Genomic DNA, 26152 nt, shown 5'->3' with positions numbered 1-26152 from the left:
TTTTGTGAAGGTAATTCAATGGCCTAGTCAATTATTTAGAAACATTAAATTAGACTATTGAAGCAAATAAAACTCTTCAATTTGTTTGTATTGATATTCCATTTATCCTAAATCAAAGTCCATTCTTAAATTAATCGTTAATGTCATCATTTCTATTACAATAGAAAAGTAGATGAGGTAGGTAGGTACCTAATTAGTTAAATAAAATTTCCGAATCATTTCCGTTCCAACTTGGTATTTATTTATGACCTATCTTATGTACCTGTGATTTAACAATAAACACAATTTTAATTTGAATAGTAAAAAAAAGTTTGTTGCATTTCTTAATTTTATTTTGGTGAGTGTACATTGCGCTAGCCGGCGGCCGGCGGCACGTGTCTAAAGGCGGCGGCACGTGTCTAAAAGTTCGTTTGCTGCGCGCCGGCTAGTGTTGTACGATACGACACTCGAGTCTTGGAATCTTACTTATTAAAAGTTTGAAGAAAATAAAATAGCTATGAATTAAGACTTTTAAGACTGTGTGTTTATTATTTTATTGGACCGTTTTAACTTTTTGATTACGAAAATCGTCAGTCTTTAGATGGATACTTCTGATTCGATTATTTGCGTTTAATGCAATTTTATTGATATTACATTTGTATTGTGCGATTTATTTTATTTTCAATTAGGATATAACATACGGATGATGATATGAAATCACTCATTATTGCCTATTAGTATACACCAACTCAAGTTCATGTCATGATTCAGTCTAGCTCAAAGAACTTAAAATACTCGAAAGGACTCGGAAGACTCAATTATTCCCTTATTCATGTGACTAACGAGTCCTAGTCTTAAAAATAAACTCAAGTCTCAAAATAAAGACTTTAAAGACTCGAGGTTCTTACAACACTAGCGCGGTCGGCTATTGTGAGGGACGGCTGTCTTTGATACCACCGACTCCGCCACGCATAAATAAGGATGTCAACTCCAAAATTCTTTCTAATCTTAATAATAATAAAACTATCATTATTTACTTTTATAATTTTTTTTTGTTTCTACGATGATTTTAATGATTATTATTTCAGTTTAAAATTGATAGTTGGGAACAATTATTTACTTATTTACTTCGGAATACTAAAGACTGCCGATAATCACAGGTAGATAATTCGATAGCGTTTAGTTTCTGCTATGATCGAGTCAATTACGAATCACATTTTTATTTAATTTGCTAAGGGGATATTAAGCGATTAAAATTAACATGAAAAATGTGCCTGCTTTATCGTAATAATAACCGTAATTCTAAATTTCATAGTCATGGTAACTATCCCATTTGTGTATGGCATAAAAATAAGTCATTGATTTCGGCAACTAACTTTTTTGCTTCGTTTCGTTGCTACGTTTGAAATAAAAGATTTTTACAAGCGCAAAAGTATTTTAACGAACTTTTGAATAAACATCATTCCATTAAGGCCACTAAATAAGTACTTACCACATAAGATTTTTTTATGTTACCAAAAATAAATAAACTTTAATTTTCTGCTTAATTTAATTCCTTAAATAACTAGTAGTAGCCCTAGAATAGCTTGTGTGGCGCCCGGTCCGTCGTCCGGCGGCACTCTTGTGTTCGCGGCCAGTGGCCCAACGGCAGCACAAGCGCAATGGCGGCCATTACGTAAGCTCGTGTGCGTGCGGATTTTTGTCAGTGTAGTAGTGAATCAGCTGAACAGGGTGTTGTATTGGGTTGATAAGAAATGAAGTTGTTTCCTTAATTATCTCGGAAACTAGCCTGAATTTTTGGCTCAAACTTTGGGAACGTATTCAGTGTGACGTATACATGCTCCCATTAAACGGAACGTAGCTGATTTAGAAGGACCCTATATATACCTATTTGGATTAGTGTAATACATATTATTGTTTCCTTATTAATTTATCAGGCATTTAGTCTATTATATATATAATAATATATCAAACTTACATAATTATTTATAGTTCCCACCCTCCTTCGATAGTAATACAACACAATGGCAATGTGAAATGGAAAGCAAATTTGATATTTTACACCTACCTACCTTATTTTACGTATTTACTTACTTTTCACTTTAAAAGAGAAAAAAAAAAATTGTTTAAATGTTCACTTATTTTCTAACTTCTACAGTCTTATTTCTAAAGGCTGGGTTTCACCGCCAAGCTTTGACCTTGACTATGACGATGACCGTGTTTTTGTATGGAGTTTGAGAGATTTTTGGCGTCTGTCAGGGTTTGGGGTGAGATGGTGTAACCCGGCCCTAGTTGTCATACAGAAGAGCAGTCTCATTCTAACACAAGTTTTACAAACTTAAAAGGATGAGACTCACAATATCATTGTTAAGACTTTTATCGATAAATAAAAAAAAATAAATAAAAAAAAAAAAAAAAAAAAGGCTTACGAGCTGGATGCGCCTATCCTTGTTCGTCCAAGCCGTTCCTTAACTGCGGTTGCTGCACCTCTTCCTGGCACTCACCTGAACGACTCTGTGTTACCTACTGTGGCTGCCCCTCTTCCTTGTATCCTCCTGCACGACTACGTTGCCTAGCCGTATGCCTGGTCTAAGGTTCGACGCCAAAAATCAACAACAACAAGTTCATATTAAAACGCTGATGAGTTTTTTATTTGTTTGTTTGAACGCGCTAATCTCAAGAGTTACTAGTTTGATTGAAATAATTATTTTTCAGCTGAATAGCTCATAAATTGAGGAAGGCTATAGGATATATACAATCACTCTACGACTAATAGAGGCGAAGCAGTAAAGAAAAATGTCGCAAGCACGGAAAATAGTATTTAAACTATTTTCACACGTACGAAGTCGATTTTGTGACGTCGAACCTTGGACCAGGCATATGGCTAAGCAATGCAATCGTACAGGAGGGTACAAGGAAGAGGGGCAGCCACATTAGGTAACACAGAGTCGTTCAGGAGAGTGCCAGGAAGAGGTGCAGCAACCGCAGTTAAGGAACGGCTGGGACGAACAAGGATAAGCGAATCCAACTCGTGAGCCTTGACAGGGATACACTGGTTAAGGCGACCCTTTACAAGGCTTGGGAGCCTACAGATGACGAGCTATTGGACGTGGAGAGGGTCATTAATTATACACATATTTTCTACTTTGCCGAACATTTGCACGAGAACGGTTTGTCCAAAACATATGAATTTGGTCTTATTTAATGCAGGATTAAATGCCCTTCAACCGCCAGGAAGACCACTTTTCAATAGGGTAAGTCCTTTACGCGGTATAACCGAAAAACCTAAAAAGCGCCCCTTTCGGGGGCCCCCACCACTTAAGCACAACTCCGTCGAAGTCGAAAACCTAGGAGAGTCTTAATGGGCAACCAATGAAGCCATTAAAGCAATAAAATCTTTTGTAGAAATTATTTCCGATTTAAAATCTAATTCTATTGGCCTAGATATTTTAGAATTATTATAAAAGTCTTTCCTACCATTAAGTAATGCGAAAAAATAAAAATAAGTTATGTGCAAATTTATTTTATTACCAAATGAATAATTTCTTACACAGCATACAAATTAAACAGTCGGATAGAGCCTCACAATTCTTTTAATCGCGCGATAAATAAATAAAGTTATGAATTGCTATATCGTCGCCTTAGAGTGAAACCTCGGGGATGCAGTTTTTCTCATATTAATTACTTTCTGGATTAAAACACTGAATTTTACACTTAAGAGGTTTTCACTCTAAACCGTCGATATTGACATTTCAATTTGTGGTCAACTGTGTGACTCTATGGACAGAATGGCGGGTATTTACAAGCCGCATGAGCCCAGGTCGGGTAGGGCTTTGCCCTGGCACTTGTTGACCCACGCCACCCACGCTTGGAAGCCGCGCTGCCCAAAGATCTTCTTGGCGCATCCCACTGCTGCGCTGATGTCGTCTTGCGTGATATCTGGGAAGAAAACAGAATTGATAGTTTAACCATGTTAAATATTAAAGTTGTAGTTCTCTAGACTGTGTTAAAGTAGCCTAAGTAGCTAATTCGATAGCAGTTTAAGCTCTAGTAATCCTTGAGATTATTGATGGGTGTATTTGTGGTAGTACATAAGATAGGTAACTTATTAAGCGCTACCTACTAACACTCGTATTCACAAACGATACTTGCTTAAGTGAAGCAGCAAATCGAACGCACAGCGTTGAATAGAGCTCTAAGCTGTGATTGGTTCGTGTGTCACCCTGTGCGTCCACGCGCACTGTGAGACCTCATAGTAATGTTTGTGATTACAGGCGTAACCGCGTACCTAAGACCCTGAAAATATGTGCATGTATGACGAAAAAAGCGTTTTTACGCTTCAACGGGATAAATATTAAATGTCATGAATACTTGCATTTATAGCTACCCAAAGTCGTGGCTTTTTATCCTCATCGAAGAAGTTAGTTGTATGTTTTGGAGTTTGGAAATCATTGTAACTATTGAAAATGTTATTTAGGCTGCTAGTGTATCGTTGCTCTACCTAAATGAGCAGGGGCGATCATTAGATGGATAAATGAATGCAAAATATACATACCACTGCACCTCACGTTGCACTCCTTGCCAGGGTTGGGGCCATTCTCGCACCAGTAGCGGTCGTTGATCTGGAACAGGCCGTGGTCGTGCGAGCCGTCCGTGTTAGGCCCACCAACCACCTCGGTGCGTCCTGAACTCTCCGCCTCTACTAGGCAAACCCCTGAAAATACGTTAAGTTAATATCTTCTACTTCAACTCAATGATCTTGGTCTTTCTGATTTTCAAGTTGTCTTGTTTTTTTCAGACCTATCGAAGGAATATTAGCTTATATTAGCTTTAAGGAATATGAGCTTTATGGTACCGTTTCAATCCTAGATTTGTTAGACTTGGTTTAAACCTGTTCTTAGATGTTTTGTGTTAATACACAAAAAAATATGATGACAAATGGTAAAAGTAAATGTCGATTCTACATTCCAGTATGGTTATATTCACTGAACTAGTTATGCCAGAAATGCTATTGCTAACGACTAAAATAATATTTTTCCCTAAATAAAAAAATAATAATTTTGAAACATTTGAATTTTTTTTACTAAATAAAGTAGGATTAAAAATTTGAAGGCAGCGATTTGGTATAATAAATTTCAGACTCACAATCAGCCAATTGATGCCGCGGGAGCCCATGGTTATTGAGCTCACGAGCTATCTGGCAGCGGTCCATGGTCCTCCCCTGGCATAGCAGGATCACGCACAACTGAACCGTAGCGAACAACACGAAACGAGCCATCTTTTCGAACAACTTTGCGACTACAACTCAAGGTGTCCAGTCAGGTTATGTGTGTCAAGGATCGCGATGCGTTTTTATATGGTGGTCGGGACGCATGTATATGACGAATGGATTTTAAAAACCTGTTAATAAAGCCAATTATTGAATATCAAAGGTTTGTTAGCGGCTCGGAATTTCCTTAACTTGAGAACTTTGAGGAAAGGAAGTTTGTTTTTTTGTGTTTACAATATTGTTCAAAGCCTAGGGTGGATTTGCCTTTGTGTTATTTAAAATATTTTCACAAGTACTTTTGAAAGCAGATTTCGGCTTAAAAAGACCTGTTTGTCTTACACATCACCCTATAAATAATAATATATAATATTAAATAATAAATTACACTGACTGACAGACACACGTTACTGTATTTTAAATTAACAAAACTTAGGACTTAAACAGCTTTTTAAAATTACTTACTTAGCAGTCATATTTTTAAAAGTCACTTGTTTGATTTTATATTCGTTCATTCATCATAAAACATTTCAAGAAATTGTGGAAATCCTTGGGAGAGGTCTTTGTCCAGCAGTGGACATAATTTGGCTGAAACGAACGAACATTTCAAGATAGTACTTAAGTTGGTTCCTACTGCTTTTACATGTGCCTAATAGGTAGTAATTTGTATTAGGTATTATCTTTCCCACCAAGTATTTTCTTTTATTTCGAAAAGCAATTAAAAATTTCCGTTGGTGAAGTTTTGCATACTGATTATTTACATCCTACTAATATTATAAATGCGAAAGTTTGGATGTCTGGATGTTTGTTACTCTTTCACGTAAAAACTACTGAACGGATTTTGTTGAAACTTTACAGTACTTATTATTTTTTATAACCCAGAATAACATAAAGGCTATAATTTATGACGATATGTGACAAACTAAATTTCATGCGGGTGAAGCCGCGGGCAAAAGTTAGTTTGTAAATATTTTGCTCAGTAAGTAGTTCACAACATCAAATCAACGTGTCATAATCATCACAACATTATGACAAAGAGCGACTTTTCCCCATTTAGGTGAGGTTTATCCTGAGGAAAGAAGATAATGTGGAAACTTGTGGAAAATACAGAAAATTTTACTGTGGGGCTGATAATTTTAACAGCTAGGTGAATAATTTCCTGTTGAAATACAAAAATCCAATCTTAAAATTCACAAGGTTGACTTATTTTTATTCCGCAATTCATTAGTTCAGTAAGATTTGTCCCGTCGACAACGACTCTACATTTCTTATGATGAGTCTAACTAAAGTTACTCGTATCTTAAAGCCGCCCGCGACTTCGTACGCGTGCATCCCGTTTTACCCCCTTAGGGGATAAATTTTGCAAAATCTCGTCTTAGTGAGCAACTACGTTCTAAAAGGAACCCCCCATGCAAAATTTGAGACTCCTAGCACTTGTAGTTTCTGAGATTTCGTGATGAATGAGTGAGTCAGTCAGTCAATCAGTGACCTTTCGCTTTTATAGATACAGACGAGCTTTATATATTATATATTATAGATTACTTAATTAGGTATGCGTGGCCATTATCATAAAAGATGCAAAAACCATTCACACGCACGCCAAGTGTCGCGGGTTCAATTCCCACCCCGTACAATATAAAGTTAGTATGGATTTGGTGAGACAAGGTTCTATTATAGTTGCTTAGTTTGGGAGTGTACCTATACTTATAGGTGCTGTGTAAAATAGCAGAAGCATTTTATTTATTTGTATAACTTTAACTAAAAACAAAACATGGCTTACATAAACTGACACCGTCAAAACTGTAATGCAATTATCATCATTAAAAGGGGCGCGAATCTTAATCAACATTCATCAATCAGATATTATTCGTATTATGTGTATAAGTACTTATTATGTACCTACCTACTACCTACTGTATATTACCTAGGTACCCTACCTATAAACAAAATGTAAAACGCAAGCATTTCGCAACTAAATCTAACTGATTATGTTTCGATTAGTAGATAACATCATGATAAATTAGGGATTACGTCGATTTAATTACAAGATAGAGTCGTAAATAATCACGTGTAAAATACTTGTTTTAAAATAATGTGTATTAATTCAAATTATGAAACATTATTTCAAACTTTTCATTTAATATCTACGAAAGTTTTAATAACGTCACTTAACTTTGCTTTTCCTAATAATATATATTTAGTAGATAGGTAGCATATAATTAGAAATAAATAAATGAAAACAACGGAGTACAAAACATTGTTTAATGTAAGTAGTTAACAAGTCGTATCAAACCTCGTTACATAGGTAAGGGTTATCACATTTCACTACCATATTTTTAACATAAATAAGTCTATTGAGAAATTAAGCTCAAGTCAGAGAGCTTTCACAGTATCCAACTTTCTGCCAAACATAATTAGGAGCTCGATCAAACTTCTTGCCATTTTTGAACATCGCGACAGATTATTCTATTTTTGTTTATTATTTAGGTATTTCAAAGGGCTTTTGACTGTTAGCCACTCTCATAACTTTATATATTTTCAGGCTTTCATTATTTTTCACTTTGGCAGGTATTAAACAAATAATGTTTACCATCCTTCCTGTCCTCTGCCATGGTGAGTTATGTAACTTATTGATATAGGTACAAATATTTTTCCCAAGTTGACACTAACAGCTGTATTTACAGTAATTGGTCATCTTTTTAATCACACACATTGCATTTTAATGTTTATCCTCCGAGAATATGTATATTTTCCTCGTCGTTTGACTGGGAGTGTACGGGTGGTAAGGGTGTAAACTTACCGTCTTTTTTGTGAATATAAAGAGCGACATTTTACGTGCCAACCCAACACCAATGTCGATGCTTCTGTGCCTTGGTACGTCCATCATGGGGATTTCTTCTTCTTTTTTGGTTTTGAAGCAATTCAGTTTTCGGAAACTAGTGCGCAGTCTCCCGAATCTTGGCCTCAAAGCTGATTGGAAGCTTGAGGACCTTTTTAACTTTGTTCGGGAATCGCTGGGCTCCTCTTCTTTCTTTGTCTTTCCATATCTTGGTGGACTAGAATATGACGCTGATTTGGTGAATCCCTTTGATGATTCCCCCGCGGGAAGTAATGGATAGTCCTGTTCACTCATTACTTTTTCACATCTTCAGCGCTAGGGAGCGACCTGCGTCGAACACTATACGGCAAGCTCTGGGTCTGGCATTGATTGACCGTGGTCTTGACGTGTGATAGATAAGATACTGCGGCTGTGATTACAAATTTTATCTGCGTGATTTAGACTGGATAAAGTATGATCAACGGAAGTGATTTAGGTGGGACATTGATAAACTTTTTTGCTTACGACGTAATTAACGAATTGTAATGATCTTGCTTGAGTGTAGCGCCTTTGGAGCATTTACCACTGTATTTTACTACTGTGCGAGTTGCATGATAAGAAAAATAGGTAAAATTGAAATGTTAAAAGACTAACATTATTCAAACAGGAAAGATAAAGTAGGTACTTAGTAAAGGCGAAACACATAAGAATTATGATTAGCAGTTTTAACGTGTTTTTTTTTTGGGAAATCTATATCTTATCGTTAAAAAGATTATCCGGCTTACTTATTGTCCAAAAATATTTATGTATTTGTTAATAATACATAGGTACAAATCTTTGATAAATAATATTCTTTAAATTCAATACTTTTAGGTAAGTTACTTTGGAAATTTTGAAACGAGTGTTTTGATTACGTAAAATTGTACGTTTGCTGGATATTTTCAAGCGACTTTAAACAGGAGGAAGAATAATGTATCATATGCTCGTCAAATGTTTACACATATTAGGTATATTGTCTTTCAGGTCTTACGGTCATTCCATACGGCCTGATCATAAGTACTCGTAGGTAGGTAAGTCCATAAGTTAATTGCTGTACCTACATTTTTCCGTAATTTCCCTTAGCCAAATATTTAAATTTTGTCTAACAGCCCGTAGAAGTTTACCAATACAGGCAGGCAATGCAGGCATGTCTATGAAAGATTGATAAAGGCAGTAAAAAAAGGCAAAACAAATTCGATTGTGACCTTGTGTGCATTAACCGTGAGGCTTGTTGAGATATCTTCCGGCTATGTTCACTTCGGAATGGTTCCCTGTTAAATACTAAGTACTTAGGTAAGTATTTGTTATAACACACTATACCTACTTAGGCCAATGCTTCCTTTACTCCGTCATATTTTGTTACACACATGAGACTTGGGACCCTCTTTTGGGACCAAAGAATTAAATAGAGTAGCATAATTCCCAAAAGATGTGGCATTGCTTTTATTCACGCAATCCTACCGATTCGTCATTACTACATACTTAGTCGTAGAATCGAATGCGTGCAGTGCTTGTAGGTAGGCATAAATCTAGGTAGGTATGTACCAAACATAACTAGATGACCAACTTCGATATTTTCAGGGATTATGTTGTCCTTCTGCATTCCTATATAGAGTGGCACAAGGCATTAATTTCTTTTCATGCTCTAATCTATTTTATGCTGAGTCTTGTATGACAAATACATATAATACGTGTATGTAGGTAAGTATAAATCATGTATTAAAGTAGGTAGGTTCCTATTATGTAAATCTACAAAGGTGTCTGTTTTGTGACTCTACATTATGTAAATCTTCAACCATGTCTGTTTTGCGACTCTACATTATATTTCTCGTAGCACAGATCTCGTAGCCAGCTTGAAAACTCCTTGTGCTCTGCCAATTTAAATAGTTAGTTGTATTATCTGGTTAAAATTATTCAATACTTGCATTACTAAATAAACAGTCTTTTAAGAAGATTTTGGTCTGTATCCTTAATTCATGATTTAGCCACATGACCTCAATTAAATACGAGTACCTACGCTGTATAAAATATGCTATGATTTATAAATGACGTAAGTCTGGTTGTGCTAAAGAAACAGTACATTAACCTTCTTCATTGTAGGCAGACTCTAGTTTAATACGTTTAGTGATAAGGGAATCTATGAACATAGATGCATAGGGTGCGTACCCTTAAAGGTAGGTAGGACTAACTCTATTATTGTGATTGCACGCTAACCAGCTCGACAGTATAAATTAAATGCATGGCCTCAAGTTTTTCTCTAAAAGGCGCTGCCAATGGCGTGATAGTCGCAAGGTTGGCTGACTTCGCTCTCATTTTCCAGTATGACGAAGTCGCAGCCAGGCAGCGGTTATCGGGCACGACATTCCGTCCTTTTCATACAGTGAACAAAAGGCAAAGAGCTGTGATCCAAACAACTAGATAAATAGATATCAGATACAATTTACTGTACTTCACATAAAGACAATCAAAGGAAATTAAGTATACTTAATCGAAACTCAAAATTTAGCCAGGTTTTTTTTATAAATTATATTATTACGATACGGTTCAAGATGTTTGAAATTTGAATCGAATAAAAACCATATTTTATGGTACACATAATTCAAACCCTAATAAAAGTGCAATAAATTCTTAATTTTAATATTTTCCTCGTCAACAAAACACGTTAACGGTTTGAGAATACTGGCACTTATATTTTACAAATTAGAATGTAAATTTAGTTCTAAATATACAGTTTTTGTCGCACAGTAAAATTTTATTTTTATTATGCAACAGACCCAAAATAAAAAGTTCAGAAATGTTGTAGTAAGGACAGATGATATAACTCGTAATGTTATTTATAAATATTACAGATTTATTTATCATTCTGAAAATGAGCCAATATAGCTCCTATCTAATCTAGTTTAATGGAGTTTAAATTAGTAATTTCATGAGAATAAAATAAAAAATCGTCAGGATTTCCACTAAGAATGTAATTGAAAATTATATTATTTATTTAATGTATATCAACTAAGTCCTACACCCGGTCTTGAGGTGGGTTTTACCGATTCTAGGATGAGTCAAAATATGTGGTATCAGGCTCTTAGACTAACCGTTGCAAAGAGCGATAGAGCTGTAAGCGCAGGCGGTTGCCTCGTCATAACAATTTTCCTTTTACTCACTGAGTGTCACGCCACAGGTGCGCTTGGCTCGCTGTAAATTGGTCTTTTAAACGCGACTCGTACGTCATTTATTAGTGTAATTAACAAATGCTGTATATCCAGTAAGGTAGGCTCTAATTTTTCTATAACTTTTGCTTTGCTTCTACTAACAAATTGGTCGTCCACGCAACAAAGCAGTGAAAACAAAAGGTGTCATGTGATAAGTTGCAGGAGTGTGTGTTTATTTGTTTTGTGATGTCACTAAACTCTTGCGAATGTGTGTGCAACGTAAAAAAAATATAAGTCCATATTTGTCGGATCTACTTTCCGTTTGGTAGAGCAAAAAGTCATTATTTATCTAATATACCTACATAATTTTGCATTTCCATTCTAATATTAGTTAGTGTACCATTTTTCTTCGACACTTGTCTACGCAATATTATACCCCACTTGTGTATTATTTACATGTTATCATTACAGGTAGTATACCTTGCTAGATACTTTATATTATATTTCATTACGACAGCCAAATATATAAATCTGATGCTTTTTATTAGGTGTCGTATTTTCAGCAGATAGGTAAATATTATAGTATCATAAAATATGGATTTATTAATTGGGTATTATGTAACTTTAAAAGCCTTTTAAAATGTTTTGCAATCAATCTTGTTAAGTAGTTCAGGAACACCTAGAATAGGTAGGTACCTAACTTAGTTAAACGAATAATGGCGATAACCTTGAAAATGCATTTTAAGTGGGTACTTAGCTCTGTTTTAAATTACAATTAGGTATTTTAAAACAGACATTGAATGAATTGTAGAGTCAAACAATGAAAAGACATAAACCGCACACAGATGTAACTCTTTCTTTATCAATGCACCCATTTAGTTCTTTTAGCTAGGTAGGTAATTCGTTTTTAGATAAAAGTAAACCCAATGTTTAATTGCTGTAACATTATTAAGTAGATACCTACACAGTTAGTAAATTGAAATAGCGATCAAGCGACGTCAAAAATTACAATTTTCTTGAGTTTTGAAAATAATTAGTTTTCTCGAATTTTTAATACCTTTCCGCAGTCTATTAGAGGTGTCATTTCCTAATTTAAAAAATATAATACAGGAATTAAGTTTAAAATCTATAGGGAAAGTAATATTCGGAGTGTTTCTGAACTTACTTAACAAGACATTAGATATGCTCAGCTGCGTGGTAGTTGCTCGTAGGAGCAAAAAAATATAATGAAAACAAGCCACAATTTAAAGTTCAATACCTAATTTAAATTAAGGCTAAATAGGTAGTACAATATCGGTAGAGTCTTAACACGTTGAGTGCGAAACCAGGTCTATAGACCTTGTGTACGTCTCGCTTACCGTGCGGCTAAGAAAATTATAGTCTTCCTTGTCGTGCGAAAGGCATAACTTCAATTGGGTCCGGTGTAGGAAAGTGATAAATATATATCTATGATGTATTCTTAAAATAGAATCCAATGATGTACCTACCTTAATACCAGGTTCTTAGACCTGGTACCGCACAGAAGTAATAAAATGTCTTCAGAATGCGAAACCAGGTCGAAACACCTTGTACCCTGCGCACCTGGTACCGCACCCCACGCTAGCTTCGTGCAGCCAGTGTTGTCTCGCATTCGTAAGATACGCACATGTCGACATGGCGTCAAGAGAAACAAACAAAATCAAAACTGCAAATTGATTATAATTTAATTTGCTACACGATTGCTAATTTAAATAATGTTTTTCGTGACAAACATTTGAAGTTGTAACTAAATGTTATTAAATAATATGTTTTCTTTAAAAATAGCTTATTTAAGTATTTATGCACGTATGTCTTATTTGTAAAATATTTAGACTAAATTATTAAAACATCTTTGTTTGTTACTTTTTTAAATTTTTATTAAAACTATCGGTATTTGTATTTCACATCCCTAGAATACCCACCAGACTTCCCCACTTCAGTGCGGCACAGGGTGCATAAGCCTTGTATTTTGAATATAGCTTTAATTTTTATACTAAACAAGTTATTCACGAACGCCTTCAGGTGTATGTCAATAAAGGCATTATTAATAATATTCAAAGAAAAAAAACACAATATCTATTAACATGAAGCCAAAAATAAAATTAATATATCTTAAATATTACAAGGTCTTTAAGCCTTGTGCCGCCACAATGTAAGTTTTAATACCAGGTTTAATGACCTTGTACCGAAGGAATGGAAAGTATTAGAAAGTTACTGCCGCAGCAAAGGTGTTAAGCGTCAAACCGGAAAAATTCAACAAAATATTGTTGTTGTTGATTAAATACACTTAATTACGTAGATATTTGATGAGAAATGATCTCATTGGTTGTTTAGTTTTATATCATGAAAATAAGTTTCAAACAAATAGAAATACTTAGGTACGCTAAAATTCAATGAAATTCTTTTAAATACGCTGTATCCACTCCGCTTGTACGCTCATCGTGACTTTTAATTTGGTTCTCTCTTTTTTATCCTAGTAGGTACCTACCTAGTTAAGTTTAATTAATTGTCTGTAATTTTATTTGGTTAATAAAAGAAAAAAAAGTAAAGATGTCACAAGTCGAAGGCAGGTTAAATACAGAGTGTAGTAGGGGAAGGTTAATATCCAGCAATGGACTGCTATTGACTGAAGAGATGAAGTAGGTAGGTAAATAATGACCAGAGACATCAGCAGACTGCCCGGAGCACTTTAACTCGCAGCCTAAAGCAGTTGATGCTAAAGCTGGGTTGCACCATCTTACTTTAACTTTGACAAATGTTAAAAATCTGTCGAACTCCTGATTTTACAACTACAAACAACGCCGGTTATCGTTATAGTTACGGTCATAGTTAGGTGGTGAAATTCAGCCTAACTGTTTCTGGCTGCCATGCTGTGGTAAATTATATTTCTCCCCCAAGATATGAGTCGACTCGGAATACTCAGTTCCTATAACAACACCTAATCATATCATAGGTAATATAGACTCATTTAACTATCAAGATTGGAAGTGTGTTTGATAACATATACCTTGAATCGAACTAGCTTCCTAGTAAGCCGAAGTCTAAGAATTTTGTCATTATGATAACTAACTTTGATGATATTGATACTGTTATCCTGTCGCCATTTCTAAATTTGGTATTGCGTGCTAACACCTCATTGCGAACAAATACTGTAATAACAATATCACATATTATCTCATGATAACAGTCCACCATTTTGTGTGTGGGAGTCGCACAATTCTGAAACTTACATTGTTGAGTTTAGTGCTATTTCGGTGTGCGTTACAGTTCGTAGTCTGCGTTGTGATAAAAAGTGAATCATTGAATGTATCGATTTTAGTGAAGAGTGGACCGTAATCGAGGATGGGCTTGTGCTTCTCGTTCGACTGTGGAGACTGCGGGGATTGTGGCTGTAACCCCTGCTGTTTGGCGCTGAGCGCTTGCTGCCTGATCCCGTGCTTGTGCCCCAACGCTTGCGGGCAGCAGCAGCAGCAGCAGCCGCCACAGACCATCATAGTGCAGCAGCCGCCGGTTGTCGTCGACCAGCAGTACCCTCCACCGCCCCCTGGGGGATACCCGTACCCGCACCCCCCGCCGCCGCAGCACTATCCCCCGTACCCACACCCGCAGCCGTACGACCCCTACGGCCCTCAGCACCGATGAGAAGGGGCTAATCTAATCAAGGTGAGTTCGCACAGTGGACGACTGCTTGCACGTGATTATATTTAATCCACACAACGCACACCTAGATAAAGGGTAGCACAACTCAAAAATCTCTAAATCTGCATCAAAAACTTTGTGAAGTACCTACCTGATACTTGCTGTTCACTTATTGCAATACTAACAAGGTTTCTTGCAATGAGAATGATTTGGCAAAGAAAAGATATTGTTTACAAGGTGGCGATTGAAATAGGCACCGTTTATGTTTATTGTAAATAGTTAATTAACATAGCATGTTGCCAACATACTCAAATTTAACCAATTTGCAATGCATGATGCCCATGCCACGTAAAGCTAATTAAGGTAAACGGCTACTAGTTCGTGATAGTACGTAAGTTCGTAAGTTTTTTTTCTAGCTCAAATAATAAGCAAATAGAATATTATTTATAAAAATTCTTCATTACTACAAAAACTCTATTATTTAAGCTATCTAAAAAACTAAGTACCAACATTGTGGCGCCAAAAATGAGAGCAATACGAAGCTTCAAACTCTCAGAGAGCCAAAAACAGCCGTGCGGCTTGCAAACGTTGCTCTCACCGTAAGGTTAGCGCTCCAACTTCTTAAGCTTATAAAAAGGCGAAGGAACGTCCATTTAAAGAAAACTTGTAATAGTGGTTTCATGTGTTCCTTGACAATTGATTTTGCTTAGAAAAAAGTTATATGAAAACTTAGAATTCCTTTAAAATTGCGATTAATTGACTCACGAAATAGCGTACATATTATTTTTCGGGTGTCCCCTATTTCGTGACACTACCGAATCAAGGATATTATGGATAACATTTTGATGCTTGGTTTTTAAATACCTAATTATTTATGATAATTTAAATGTAAGTTATGAAACAAATAATGCATTTATTGAACTTTCTCATGACCTAAATTCGGTATATGTTTCGTTCACTAGAATTTATATGACACGAGTTTGAAGTTCACATATATGACCATTTTAAGATAAATTAGCATAAGTAGTACCAGCATAATTTTGGTTTTATTTCGATTTGTTTTATTTATCTTTGTTTATTTGTATTGTATATGGGATAGATAATAGTTAATTGACACATTTTGACAATAATCCATGAATTTTACTTGGGGAATTTGGAATAATCAGTATCACGAAACAAGGAACCGTATTATTGTTACTTTTTTCCAAGTTCGTGTTATATAAATGTATGGTGTTAGGTACTTTTATGACACATACCATAAAAAAAATCGACATATTTTTTAGTTTTTAATACTTACCTACCTAAGAAATTAATTAATTACTTACTTTTTATTATGAGTCATTGGCGTATCTGGGGTTATACCCTCACTTGAAACAGCTCCAGGGGTGGGATTATGGGGAGAAGGGGGGGGGGGGGTTAAGTCCCCCCCTCCTACATTTCTAATGGTTATATAAATATTTTCACATATTGTTACAATTAACAAATCAAAAATTATACTAGACACATTATTTCTTATGATATTTCAGGTAAGTAATATCGTCAATTTCACATAATTATTTCATTCTAATTTTTTATTATCGTTTTTAAATTTATTAAACCCTTAATCATTATTAAAATATCCTAACTGGATGCATAAAACCTTATCCCGAAATAGGGGATATGAGTTCACGAACTTAGAAACAGAGCAAAATTTCGTCACGAAACAGGATCCAAACAAGAGGTCCGCAGAACAATTAATATAAAAAAAAGTTCAAACTATATAACTATAAATTATGTATTAACTTACTGTCAAAAGACCAAAGTTTAGCATACAAAAGCTTTCATACTGATATCTTGCTTGGTTATTATTAAATAAAATGTTAAAGTCGTAAGAGCCTTAATATACCGAAGTAGGGGGCACTTACCTTACCTACTTGTTCCTATTTATTGTAACTAAACTAATCTCTGGTGTATCATTAATATTCATTAATTAATGCAAACTACATACCATTGGACATAACTTGCTATATTGAGGTACAAACCCATATTATTGTGTCGTCGTTTTAAAGCTTTTTAAAACGTTTAAACTTATTAACGGTGTATTTCTCTAAGTAACTTTGGATGTTTACTGAATTTGTCAGGCATGTAATAGATGTAGTTAGCCTTCTTTTTTGGTAGGCAAGTACGTTGTCTTTGCCTTGAAAAATGGCATAAGCAGACATTTAAGATACAGCCTTGGCACGTGGCGTTGCTCACGAAGCGAGTAGGTAATTCTTAATTTCTAAGTTTTTAAAGATTTTTTAACATTATCAGGAATAACAACCTACTTACTTTTTAAAAGCCAGGAATAGACTGACTTTTGATGACTGAAAAACTACATAATCTAAAATAAAAAAGATACGTAGGATTCGTAGGTACAGTAGAAGTAAACACACAGGGATAAGTATTTACTTAGAAGTAATCGTAACTTTTTTTTGCCAAAATCACACCTATATATATAATTAATTAACATATTATTAACATAAGACTCTACTTACTTAACATGACATGTAGTCTTCAGTTCCGTACGTTAGAGTAAATGTGCTACGGGTCTCTAAAATGTCTGAGACTGCTGAAATAAAAGCCATTGAATCATAATTCCTTATTGCACCAACATATACGGAATATACTAATTTAATTAGGATTTCCTTGTAAGTTCACAACTTGGCTTTCATTTAGGTACTTCTCATTTTTTTTGTTTGCGATGTCGACAACGTATAGGTACACATTCATAGTATTGAACTTGGGTAATTTATACTTGCATATAAGTATAATTAGTATGATCTAGCTATTCGCAAGAAAGCTACTCCTTACCAGTAATCCTTTTCGAGCTATCATAATGATTCTGATCTTTATGAACAAAAAAATAAGCTACAATTCCGTAAGGTAATTACTAAATTGATAAAGAATTGATAATACAATCATCAGATATAATATAAAAGGATGTTTGTTTCACAGTTTACATTTCTCACCGCATCGCTCTAGATAGTGTATGTGTGTGACTCATAGTTTTTCCAAACGATTCATGTAACCACACATTTGTTGACTCATGTGAATAGATTTATTTCTTCTACGTTTTCCTGATTTTTACGTAAGTCTCTACAAATTTCAGTTCTGTTTCGTGTGTTTAAACATCCGATTACTACTTATAACTCGTTGTTACATTAAGAAGAGATTTGTTTGCTTTTTGAATGATTAAAACAAATACAAAAACGTTTTTTATTAGTTTAGAACCAAGATGCATTACCAGGTTACATTTTGTCACCCGGAAAATTCACGTCCAACACGTCTTGGCATTGGCAAAACCAGTGAGTCTCCATAGGACGTCATCATTTCAGCCATAGGACGTCCACCGCTGTACATAGGCCTGATTTCCAACATGCCCTTTATAAGGCCGCGGCCCACCTTGTGGGTGGATATCGCAATCTGCGCTTTCCGGTACGTGTCCTCCACTCCAGAACCTTGCTGCCCCATCGGCCGTCAGTTCTGCGTACTATGTGCCCGTCCATTGCCATTTCAGCTTGCTAATCTCAGTCCCAGAGTCCCAGATACGCTCCATTACAAAGTAAACTAATCATGGACTGTTACGTTCCAGGATGGGTTGCAACATCTCCTGCCGCCCTTGCTGTTGCTGCTGCATCCCCTGCTGCTGGTGCGACTGCTGCGGGGAACCAAGGCAGCGCACGGTGGTCCACGTCAGACAAGCAGCACCACCACCTCACACCACCATTGTTGTCAGTCAACCAGCAGTGCATGCACCACCTCCATATAGAAGATAACACGTTCGTTTCAACTAAAGGACGTCCACTGCCGGATAAATGCCTCCAAAGGATTTCAATAACCTAACTATGGCGGAGAACCCATCATTTAACAGAAAATACATTCTCAAATCGTGTGTTGTCAGCATTATCACCGTTTAAGTTCCCGAGCACTTGGACGAATAAATGTCTATTATCGAATAAAGGTTTATTCGCCGAAGGTTTCTGATGCTCAGTTTCTTTTGACCTTCAGTTGTTTTTTTAAAATCGTTACTATTTCTTTTCTCTATCAATTTTAGTCTCAAAAGACCCAAAACTTTTGCGCGGTTTTAGAATTTAAGCGACTCTAGGTAATAATATTTTCCATCAAGGTATTTTTTTATGATTCCTTACCAAAGTATAGGTATGCAATCTTATTTCACCTTATTAACGACATTTAACTATCGTTGTTGCCGTACACAGTTGCAAAAATTTTACCTTGACCATGGAAACTTGTCATTATCTCTCCATATGGAGATCTACTAATTTAACGCAATTAAGTATAATGTTTGCAAAAACTTGTATAAAGTCAGTATTTTTTTATTATTTGACGGATTCGGATGCGTCAGGTTTTTTTACAATATACCTTTTATAGGTTTAAGCAGTATATTATTGTAATTCAGTTTAGGTTTCCAAGCTCTACATCTGAGGCGATCAGCTCATTCATTGGGTATGTCGATAGTGTTTTGTTTTACTACAACAGTATTCTTTGCATCTTATTTTGAAGTGAATAAACATGGTAAAGCGTGAATTCCGATTCACGGATCATACCTTGACTTGCAAGACCATTAATAATAATTGTAGATCACATTTTTTAAAGTTGCCCTCAAATTCTATGAATTAATTAAACGTTGGTTTGATAACGTTGAAACGTTGGTGTACTAAATACTGTGCAGTATTTAACTGCCTAAATAATAATAAAAACACAGAATGTACTTTTTTAAGTTGCCTCAAGACACTGAGAGGTAAATAAGTAGTTAATATTATTCATGATAATTCATGCTAAATCATGTATTTCCTCCGCCATTTTCCGCAGTTTGGCACCTCACGTCACATCATTTTACCGAAGTCAGCCCTATAGCTTCGGCGCAGTGCCGATCACTGACGTTTGTCAACAAAATGGTGCTTGACTCTTGAGACAGGCTAAATTACACCATATTGTAAATGACATTGAGCATACATTTTTTTAAATACCTTCGCGAAGTAAAACTTCTGTACGTAGTACTTATTATTATTCTGTGCCCCTGCACACTAAAATATCTAATAAACTTTTTTAAACATGACAGTTATGAAAATGTATATTCCAAGAAGTCCAATAGGTATCTAGTTGTTATTTATCAATTTAATCATGTTGCGTTTGTGTGATTAAATACACGCGATGATAAGTTCTTATCAATTAACCATACAAGGTTAGATAGACGCAGTGCGGCCGCAGCAATTTTTTAAGTAAACTTAAGTTTATTTTTTATTGGTTAAACAAACAATATTTACTGCACTGTTGTACTTGATGTTAATTACAAGTACCTAGTTACCTAGTACCTACATTATTTATGTTCTAATTGAAATTGTTTTTATAAAAGCTAGCTACTTTATTATTCCAATGCCGGGAAAAAGGCATAGTATTTCTCTATGCCATTTATGTATGTCAAAAAAAATGCAACGTCAGGTTTAAGATTATCATGAAAACAAATAATATGTGTAAAATATTGTATGAAGTTCTAAGTTTGTAGCTGTAAGCACGTTTATTTACATAATTATGCACATTATTATATTTAATATAGATAACTAAGGTTAATATTAACAGACGATAGTGATAAAGTGTAAAGTTTGGTATATTTTTCGTTAATTTAAATTCCTGATTGAAAAGGAATGTAATTTTAGCTTTTATTGTATCTTGCTGAACACAATATACCTTCCATTTCTATTAAAGAATAGTATTTATATAATAACATCGAACCAAAGCAGGTTTAAGTCACAAGATAACCTAAATTTTCTTTAGATTTAACTGATCATCTTGTTATATTTTTAAGGAAATTTATATACTTATATTTTAGTCATTTTACTGGTTCCTCCATTAATTTGAGTTGTGTTTTTGGGTTGTATTTTAACTTTATTTTGTCAGATTTTACAAACCAAAATGTAACTTGTTTTAACCATTCTCTTATTTATAAGAAAAATGTATTATTTGTAACAAAGTACAAGAATATACATACTTTTTTTCCGTTATTTAATGCATCGTTCTATTTTAATTTTTGGATTTTTTAAACCCATATTGAACAAAAAACCAGACACAGACAGGTAACCTACCTCAATAATGCCTGATTACAAAATGTTACAGCAAATCATGGAGTGTGAAATTGTCTTAAAGACTAGAGAATTTTTACACAGGTGAAATATAATACGTAAACTAATATCAGCATATTATAACACACGAAGTCAATTATTAGAATCATATCGTGTTATTCAAAATTATTTTTTAAATAAGTACTGAATTATTACCTAAACTTAACAGGCGTTTTGTTAAATTGAGTAGTTAAATCTAAGCCTCGATAAATAATAATAATTAGGAATAAATAATTATAATAATATCACGTGATCTGTGTTATTTTCTTTGTTTTAAAATTAAAATAATAAGCGTAACTATTGAAAAAACGTCATAAATGAACACAATGAGAGCAGATAACTGTGAATAATCTGTACATCATTACACAGAACAATGAATGTTAATTTTCCATATAATTAAGTTTCACAAAGTCGATTTCGACTGAGGTGGGTCATTATAGATTAGCAACTTTGGAAACACGTTATGAAAAATAAACTCAATGCACAAGTGGCGCACGCGCAGTTATACAACGAGGTTGCTAGCTATCGGTTCTGTGTCAGTACACATATTATGCTGCGATTGGTGATCAACAAAATACAATCAAGTGTTCCTATTGCTTAATAGGCATATATTGAAGTGCAGTTAGTGATGACAACCAATATATTAAAGCGGTAGGTCAGTATTAAGAAACTTCTTTCAATATTTTGAGATTTTATAACTGGAAGATATTTTGCAAAGTATAAGCCTGTACCTCAATGTTTACATTTTGTTTTGATTAGTTGAGTGGTAGACAATGCTTGCTGGTAATCAGCCATTATAGTCTTGTAAAGTAGTTACCTACTTACTATAATTAGTTGGGTACTGAATATGTGTATTGAGTATTTCTCCAATATCTAGTCTCCATAATAAGTTCTGCTTAGTTTGGGGCAGAATGAAGTATCTTATCTATCTCTCGTTTTTACCGCTGCTACTCCTGCGTTATCAGGATCTAAGGATAATTTTGACCTGTCTGAAATACTAGTTCAATAAATGTTTCAAGTTTTTTCAGAATACCCTATAGCTTTCAATAGGTACCTATGCCAGTCTCATGACACATTTCAAAGTGCAACAACAAGTTCTTAGTTTTTATTTTCACTCACAAAATCCACTACAAACAAACATAATTTACCTACTTACACGGTGACATCGTTTATTCTTAGCAGGCTTCAATATTTGTTTTGAGTGGTACTTCTTTATCTCGTCTTGATAACAGACTTGCCTCAAACAATACGGTGCTTAAGGCCAAATACTTTAAATGCATTTTTTGCATCATTCAGATAAACTTATTTTTTTGCGGGTTTGATCTTGATTTGTTTGCTTGGCCTTTGTGAGGGAAACGTTTTCTTTGTAGAGCAGTGAGCTCAGAGTTACTTACTATTGGATATTGGCCCCGTATCCACTGCGTCGCTTTTTACAGTAGGTACGTTGTTGGTTTTTTCCTATATTACCCTCACAATAATCACCTGACCATAGATTATTTACACCAGACTAACGGCCCGATGATCTGCCAACGCACTTCTTATCATTTTTTTGTTGATGACTGCGAAGTTCAGAAACAAATTCCTATTTTACCAACCTATGTAAAATATCATAATTTCCAGTACTTTTCCCTTGTAGATAAAACGTCCTTAGCGCCGATTCCTGTCTATCAGCGATTGTTCTGAGTGCTTGACAAGTAAAAGGATGAGGTTCAAGTCCCACTTGATACTGTTTTTTATGTTAGTTCAATAATCAACAACCAAAAATTTTGCACCTCAGTGTTAGTACTATCTACTTATTTCTAAAGGAAGTTAATTGTTCTATTATTATTATTAATTCTAAAGGCATTGTTTTTACCACTACAACCACCTTTCGTTCGATTGAGCCAAAATACCCAAGGGTTTTTACAACCATCGTTCCTGCGCTGTCTGCAGATGCTTCCGTGACATTGACCAGAAGTTTTTACAACAAATAATAATTAACAAATGTAACTTTCCAGAATGGGTATCACAGTGATCGTCAAGCCGTTCTGCTGCTGCTGCATACCCTGCTTATGCTGCGAATGCACTTGCGCTCCCAAGCAGGAGTTCACCCCTGAACCGATCTACCAGCAGCCAAGATTGAGAGAGAGGGAGAAGCGCCAGGAACCACCACCAGCGTACTCCACGATGCCCACAACTTCAGACAAGCCGCCGCCTTACAAAGAAAAAGATGGCGACTCGTGATAGTTTAGAGTGTGGGTTTTATTACAAACCATAAACGAGTTAAGTAGATATGTATTGTAGGTTAGCACTTAACGTACAACTGTACTGAACAATTAGAACCTTTCAAAGTCTATCCAACTAAGTTTGTGAGAATCAAAGTGAAGTAAGAGTAAGTAATAAAAGTTACTAAGCATTCAATTAATGAAGCATAGACCTAAGACCAACATTAAAACCAGTGGAATTTTATTAGAAGCTTACAATAATGTACATTTCGTGTTATTATTTTTTTTCGTTATTGAGGTGTGGTATTGCCCAAAACGCCAATGGACAGGACCTACGAACCAATCTTTACTCGTAGATTAGGCTTTCTGTTTGTTTAGGTGCAAACGTCTTTGTTACTTCTGGATATTTCTGTTTGTTGTTTATTGTTAAGGCTTCATAATATCTTAGTAGGTCGGTTTAGGTTTATTATCGGTGAAAAAACAAAAGACTACCAACTTACTAATTGCTTTATTACCTACACTCATGATTAATATTGTTATTATCGAATTGTTTAGCCGCACTTATATTCTATCAGTCTATCTATGAGTATCGTTGGAATCGTACACTTAAATCGTAATACGTAGGTGAGTCGATAATGATATTATTTTAAAACCTAGTTTTAACGATCTCCAGCATGGTAGTAGCGCACTGAGATTTCAATAATGCCAGAAGTTGCGGCTTCAATACCTACAGGGGCCAAAAAATACCCTGAAAGCTATCTCTAACTAGGTATGTTCATTTTTCAGGATGGGTATATTTTTCTCTTGCTGCTTTGGGCCTCCTCCTCCACCCCATTTTCCGCCTCATCACCATCATGGTCCTCCGCATCACCATGGGCCTCCACATCACCACGGCCCACACCATGGCCCACACCATGGCCCGCACCATGGGCCACACCATGGCCCAGACCATGGGCCACACCACGGCCCACACCACGGACCGGGTTGGAGATAACTTTATGTTAATATTTTCCGAGATTAAGTGATCTTAAGTGAATATTTAAAACGCGTGAGTGACTTTTGTTCCCTTTAATTATTTGTTGATTATGTACTGTTTTGGGCATATCAGTGTTCTATAAGTTTGGTGCAAAATCGCACCTATTCCAACTACATAAATGCCACAGTAGCTTGTTATGCCGTTGTTGATATACAATGTACATAATATGATATGAAAATAGTGTTTGAAATTGGTCTGATTAAATGTTATTTAAGTTAATGTAGTGTTTTTATTTCTACTTTAAGTATCTTTGTTTAAATAAATAAACCTTCTATCTTGGTTAAATTAGCCCCAATCTCAATTTGGTTTAATAATTCGTGAAAAATGGCAAGTAACTGAGTAATAAAGCTAGTGAATCGGACAAGAAAATTCTTTGGAAACGATTTTCCGATAAGAGTGCATGAATCGACAATGTCGATAAGATAAAACTAAAAGGTACCTAATTTGGGATTGGCTGAATACATTAAATATTATAGCAAGTTACTGTAGCTAACATAGTAGGTATGACTCACTGTGGCTTGGATAGTCTCCAGTAATTAACCATGTTAAGAAAATTTATCTAATAGATCATCAAACAAATCTTTCTGGAAGTACCCAGAATCTTCGAAGGTTCAATCTATAGATGAAGCTGCTCGTCTATTTGAATTCCCAATTCACCAAGCTTCATTAGTTTTTTAACTCTTTGTTTCTTGTACTTATTAACCGTGCAAAGTCGGAAGAAGGTGACAGACGTAGTTGATAATAATAATGTATTACCATAATCGAATGTTTTTTTTTATAATCTTTGTTGAACTTAATTATTTTTTCTAAACATTATACTTATACCAATCTAATCTTAAATACTTTTAGGTTGGGTATTGATTGATGACTCTACAAAAGCACAATCCCTAAAATAACTTCACATAGTGTCGTTGTTGAAGCCACATCTACATATTTTGTTTGGGTAAGTAACCTCTACCTACATGTTTATAATTATGAACATCAGGACTCGCCACCAGTCGGGTCAGTGTGGGGAGTGCAGGCCAAAGTGGAGAGTCCTCATTGGCCTCTGCAAGGTGAATTAGGGAGGTTCATGCTCCTGCAGAGAAGGGCAAATGACCTGTAATGATGATGATGTACTTGGTGGTAAGATGGTTTTAAGAACTAGATAGCGTTGTGTAAAATATCCAATATAAACCTTATTTACACTAATAAACCTAGTATGAACTTCTAAAATTATCAATCGTACACATATCGTTTCCTTTATTTTTGTATAGACGTAGTGTTCATGACCTTCTGATAAAAATAACACGCAACTTTAGAAACAGGTTAATTTTTTAATCTTTGATTTTTAAAATAGGATTGTTGTTACTAAAACATCTATGTGTTGATTATAATTACCATTTAGCTGGTAACATCCTAGTTCATTGCAAGAATGAAGCCGATTGCATTAATAAAAGGACACTGGCGTTAAATTACGCGAGGTTGTTAGTGTCATAACTGCGTCGCAGTTGACGGGTTAATAAAATAATATGTGCTGCATGGCCTGAACAATCAAAAATTAGTGGCCAATTCGCCTGGCCAACGTGTAACTTAGTGTAGGCCAAATATTTCATTGGCCAAACTTTGGCCTTGGAGAGAGGGTCCTTTTTCTGCAGTGGTGACATGAACGCCTCAACGTGACTTCGACAGCTCTGCCAAGAGTGAAACGAATAAGAAGAAAAACTTAATAATTAAGAAATTATTAATGATGATGAATCAAAAGGCTAATAACCGTATTATTTCCAGTATACGATGGGTGCCTGCTGCTCCAGCTGTTGCGATGACCGTGGCGCGATAACGGTGGTCGATAACCCATATCCCAACCCTC

The 26152-nt window shown here is 35.2% G+C and overlaps 2 protein-coding genes across 7 annotated transcripts; one reads left to right on the top strand and one right to left on the bottom strand.

The window, feature by feature from the left end:
* Positions 1-3501: 3501 nt before the first annotated feature.
* LOC135076517 (lysozyme-like) lies at positions 3502-5318 on the bottom strand. Its single transcript, XM_063970969.1, has 3 exons — positions 5125-5318; positions 4535-4693; positions 3502-3918 (listed from the first exon to the last, which is right to left on the bottom strand). The coding sequence occupies exons 1-3, from the start codon at positions 5255-5257 to the stop codon at positions 3779-3781; spliced, it is 432 nt and encodes a 143-aa protein (XP_063827039.1). The 5' UTR covers positions 5258-5318; the 3' UTR covers positions 3502-3778.
* Positions 5319-11235: 5917 nt separating this feature from the next.
* Positions 11236-24522, top strand: LOC135076883 (uncharacterized). 6 transcript variants are annotated; one of them, XM_063971379.1, is made up of 5 exons: positions 11236-11366; positions 14586-14929; positions 18519-21714; positions 23061-23297; positions 24054-24522. In XM_063971379.1, exon 2 carries the CDS (start codon positions 14609-14611, stop codon positions 14906-14908), a length of 300 nt encoding a protein of 99 aa, XP_063827449.1. In that variant the 5' UTR covers positions 11236-11366; positions 14586-14608; the 3' UTR covers positions 14909-14929; positions 18519-21714; positions 23061-23297; positions 24054-24522. The 6 variants fall into 6 exon arrangements, with proteins under 6 accessions (XP_063827449.1, XP_063827447.1, XP_063827448.1 ...); XM_063971377.1 differs by having other exon boundaries at positions 18519-21718; XM_063971378.1 differs by having other exon boundaries at positions 18519-21718; positions 23061-23324.
* The last annotated feature ends 1630 nt before the right edge of the window (positions 24523-26152 follow it).

The sequence above is a fragment of the Ostrinia nubilalis genome, chromosome 12, assembly GCF_963855985.1.
Source record: "Ostrinia nubilalis chromosome 12, ilOstNubi1.1, whole genome shotgun sequence".
Lineage (NCBI taxonomy): Eukaryota > Metazoa > Arthropoda > Insecta > Lepidoptera > Crambidae > Ostrinia > Ostrinia nubilalis.
Note: the sequence above shows the minus strand (reverse complement) of the source record. Positions and strands in the feature narration are given on the sequence as shown.